Source organism: Sphaeroforma arctica (genome assembly GCF_001186125.1).
Source record: "Sphaeroforma arctica JP610 unplaced genomic scaffold supercont1.218, whole genome shotgun sequence".
Classification (NCBI taxonomy): Eukaryota; class Ichthyosporea; order Ichthyophonida; genus Sphaeroforma; species Sphaeroforma arctica.
In genome coordinates, this window is record NW_014040340.1 from 8829 (window position 1) to 13828 (window position 5000).

The following is a 5000-nucleotide window of genomic DNA, read 5'->3' on the forward strand; positions in this document are numbered from 1 at the left end:
TCCATATTTTTGAGTCTGGTTTACAATTGATGTGAATACAATACTCGATGATTCGTTGTTGCCCTATGTATCTGTTACTGTTGTGTGTATTTCCGTTGTCTCTTTCCTTATACCACTGTTTCATCACCCCTTCCCCCTCCCCCGCGCGCGCCTTTTCACAGACCGTCCAGCGACAGCCTATGACTCATTGGGAGTAGCGCTTGAGCGCAAGTCCTTCCCGAGGCTACACGCCGGTGGGCGGGTGAGTGGGCAGCGCATCAGACAATCAAAGTATGAGTCATCAGTTGTTCATCCGATAATCGTATGTGACAGTTCGGTACGTGTCACAAGTCATGATGTGCCTGTCGTGACTGTGAGGGTGTTGTGCTGTTGTGGTCTGTGGTAGATATGGTTGGCCGGCGTCGTGCAATTACGTGTATTGCTACGCAATAGAACTATAACAGGTGTATTACAATATAATCATATCCAGTTCAGTGCAATAGACTTATATCAAGTGTATTGCTCTACAATAGAACTATAACAGGTGTATTACAATACAATCACATCCAGTTCATTGCAATAGTCTTATATCAAGTGTATGGCAATACAATAGAACTACAACAGGTGTATTACAATACAATCACATCCAGTTCATTGCAATAGACATATCAAGTGTATTGCTCTACAATAGACCTGTGTGAACTGTATTGCTGTGTCATAGTAACATAGGCGATGCTGTAACCGTACTGATGCCATTTTAATTACGCCTGCCCGCTTTGCGCCTCAAGAGTTCTACCTACTTACCTACTCGTCAGTCATGGACAGTCTACATATGCTTGTCAGGCTATCTCTCACATTAGCTTGCCTCAAGAGTTCTACCTACTTACCTACTCGTCAGTCATGGACAGTCTACATCTGCTTGTCAGGCTGTCTCTCACATTCGCTTGCCTCAAGAGTACTACCTACTTACCTACTCGTCAGTCATGGGCAATCTACATATGCGTGTCAGGCTATCTCGCACATTCGCTTGCCTCAAGAGTTCTACCTACTTACCTACTCGTCAGTCATGGACAGTCTACTTATGCGTGTCAGCCTATCTCTCACATTCTCTCGCCTGAACACCGCAGTTGTCGGCGTCGGCTGGGTCGCCATGGCAACCAGCAGCGACGTCAGCAAACGTACAATGATAAGGATTGGCCGTACTGGGCGTATCAATGCGGCGGTGGCTTTGGTCTGGGCGCGCAATGTAGGTGCAGTGCACGCGCTTGTTCATGTGTAGATAGGTGGGTATGCGTTTATCTGTGTGTGTTTTTTAAATATGTAGATAGGTGGGCATGGTTATATGTATAAGGTGGCTGTGCATCAAAATGGGTGCAGGTACGGGTTGGTGTTGGTGATAGTGTACATATACATGGCTGTGTATGTGTCACGTATGGTATATTCATGGGTGTTCATGTATATCAAAACGGGAACAGTCTTTTGCCTATACGCTAATCAGTACTTTTGTTTTTCCGTTTTAACGTATACCCAATCCGTTAGACCACGCATCATCGTCACGCTCTGCTGTTCTCCCCGCACTGCTAAGTGATTCTCGGACGACCATATATATACTTATATATATATATATATATATATATATATATATATATATATATATACGTATATATATATATACATATATGTATATATATATGTATGTATGTATGTATGTATCTTCTAGAGGCGTAGTCATTCGTCGTCCTAGTGGATATGGTAGCAATGCCACCGTATTATACATATATCGGTTGTCTTGGCGTCCTCCTATTCGGGATCACCTCTGTACGCCAAAAGAACTATTACCCCATACCAAATAAATACATCGTGTATCTTTCTCCTTATATACCTACTTTCATCTTACTCCTTACACTATTACTTTCATCTTTCTCCTTATATACCTACTTGTATCTTTCTCCTTTATATACCTAATTCCATCTTTCTCCTTATACACCTACTTGTAGCTTTCTCCTGCATATACCTAATTCTATAATTCTCCTTCATATACCTACTTCTATCTTTCTCCTCTATATACCTACTTCTATCTTTCTCCTTGACATCCCCAGTCATCTGCGACTCGGATGCCCACGAGTCGTTTGTGGTACTAGAGCTCGGAGGGGGTGGGGGTAGTGGGGCTGATTTCAGACGTGACCATTCGATTAAGACCAGCGGCGGCGGTGGCGGTGGTGGTGTGCAGCTGTATGACTGGGGGGACTGTCCTGAATCATTGGTAGGTAAATGTGTTCAACCCCTAAACCCCAGTGTAATATGCCGGTGTTTTGAAACCATAAAACCCAAAAACTCTAAAACCCAGTGTACTGTGCCGGTGTTTTGAAACCATAAAACCCTAAAACTCTAAAACCCAGTGTACTGTGTCGGTGTTTTGAAACCATAAAACCCTAAAACTCTAAAACCCAGTGTACTGTGCCGGTGTTTTGAAACCCTAAAACTCTAAAACCCAGTGTACTGTGCCTGTGTTTCAAAACCCTAAACCCTAATACCCAACTGCGATGGACTAACTTCCAGAGAGATCTGATTTGTGAGAGTATTGTGATCCATTGAGTATATATTCTTTAGTTTCTAGTGATTGGGGTTCGTGTCCTTGTGCGAGTACATATGTACGCCATTCAGTGCACGTATATATATATATAATATTCACCTTTACATCATCCAGTGCTCTACAAGAACGACTACGATACACACGGCCCGGCGTATATACCACTATGAATATAGTATAATCCCACCAGGGTTTGATTTATTCTATTTATATCTCCGAAAAACTATTGGCCCGCAGTATGAGAGGACTCAGTGCGAACATGTGCACCGCACCAGTATAGGGGGAGGGTCTGGAGGCTCATACAGCCACAGGGACAACGTCTACCACACACGCGCAACCTGTGACGCAGACGCAGTGGATTATAGGGGGTGGAAAAAAGGTATGCGTGTGAAGGGGGGTGTCACAGATTGCTTGTTGATGTCCTCCGGTATGGGGTTGAGATGTCGTACATCGTACAAGGAGTTCGAGATACTGGCTCGTTTTATATGCATCGATTTAGTCAGAGTAAATGCCCAGGGCGTTGGTGTCAACAGAAGTTAATGCGTTGAAGATTGAGTGAATAGCCTTACTGTGGACACGTGCTATAGTGTTGTGCATTGAGTGAGTGGAGAATAGATTAAGTGTATAACCGAACTGTCAATACGTGATATGTTATACGTTGTGTGTGCTCACGCTTGAAGCATAGCAGATCAATAGTTAATTATTTATATATATGTATATATATATATAAACATGTGCGTGTGTGAAAATACACTGATACACATATGACTCTACTTATATGCTTATGTACACATATGAATACGTATTCTATGTATGCATGGGTGTGTGCGTCTTTCCGTAGCTAACCAGAACTAAAAAAACAGATGTACACGTGTACCATAATTTATTGAGAAAAAACCTTTTACACTTTCCTGCGCAGCCGTACGAGTCCCAATGGTGTTTATGGCACAAGCTAATACAGGTGATTGTACATATCGGTTCAAAGTAAGGACTACGGTCTGCGATATGAAGGCGCATTCCATTCCCCATTTCTGCGCTATGCAAGTATATATATGTATGATACACACATACATACACAAACACGCGCACAATCACATGCACACCCACACACCCGCACACCCACACAAACACAAACACACACACAAACCCACACACATATATATATATATGTGTGTGTGTGTGTGTGTATACATGTCTATTCATATATATTTATATCTATACATATATTTATAGTTATATGTATATATATATATATTCTTTTATCAGCGTTCGATAGGATCAGCGATTTATTGAGAGACAAGTCAAGGTGTCCGCGATTGCGCATATCAGGTGGTGGTGGCGGCGGCGGCGGCGGACAGTTAACACAGCTATCGAGACTGGTATGTGCACTTGAACTTGTTCACTTGTTAGTCATGCCTACTACTTTAGTACAATTATATACACCTTGCTACCCTGGAGAAGGCTCGTACATACACTGTGTTACCTTGGGGAAAGGATATATGTATGGTCTTACTCGCGATATAAGACTTGCACATATGCCCAATTCTCCACATATATTTCAGTGAGTACTGCCGTTTATATATATATATGTGTGTGTGTGTGTGTGTGTGTGTGTAATGTATGTATATATGTATATATGTATATGTATATATATGTACATGCATATGTATATATATGTATATGTATATATATGTATATGTATGTATATGTATATATATGTTTGTGTGTGTGTGTGTGCACTCCTCATTGTAAGAGGTTATATCCATCTAGCGTGCCCTGCCATACTCAATATCTGTCTTCGGTTGCAGGTTCCATTTGGCTACGGATATGGATTCTCATTCAACGCGTACTTCAAACATCCCCCGTGACGAGGCTCTGATCGCTGTATTAGACACAAACACAACATACCTGAAGATACCTACACGCTACCTTAAATAGGTGTGTAGGTACATCTCCGTACCTACAACCACTGTCCATATGCCTGGCTACAGTCTCAACCACGGCCAATCACGTGTTCACAAAGCCGCATTGCCTTACCATCCATGTATGTCCTACCACTCACAGGAAGTGGTAGTACGAAGGTTAAAGTTAGGAGACCCCATCGCATGTTCTGCCTTACACCTGCCGTACTCATGCACGTCACTCCAGTAAACCCTCCTCTGTAGTCACGAGGTTTAGCACAAACGCGTGTTGCTTCCTGTCAGCACTAGACTGAAACGGAGCCCACCACACTCGTGGCAAGGCATGCGCATAATAGTCCTATCACGTGCGCAAACAAACGTGTTGACGGTTGGGTTGTTTGCCTCATAGTCCTATCACGTGCGCAAACAAACGTGTTGAAAATTGGGTTGTTTGCCTCATAGTCCTATCACATGCGCAAATTGAGGGTTGGGCTGTTTGCCTCATAGTCCTATCACGTGCGCAAACAAAC

At 42.8% G+C, this 5000-nt stretch overlaps 1 protein-coding gene across 1 annotated transcript; it reads left to right on the top strand.

Moving 5' to 3' along the window:
* Positions 1-161: 161 nt before the first annotated feature.
* On the top strand, positions 162-4883 carry SARC_04040 (hypothetical protein; the record flags this gene model as incomplete). Its single annotated transcript, XM_014302137.1, has 6 exons — positions 162-270; positions 1107-1225; positions 2079-2242; positions 2807-2948; positions 3836-3948; positions 4378-4883. Coding segments are annotated over 6 exons (707 nt in total), but the record flags the coding sequence as incomplete, so codon positions are not given.
* Positions 4884-5000: the final 117 nt, after the last annotated feature.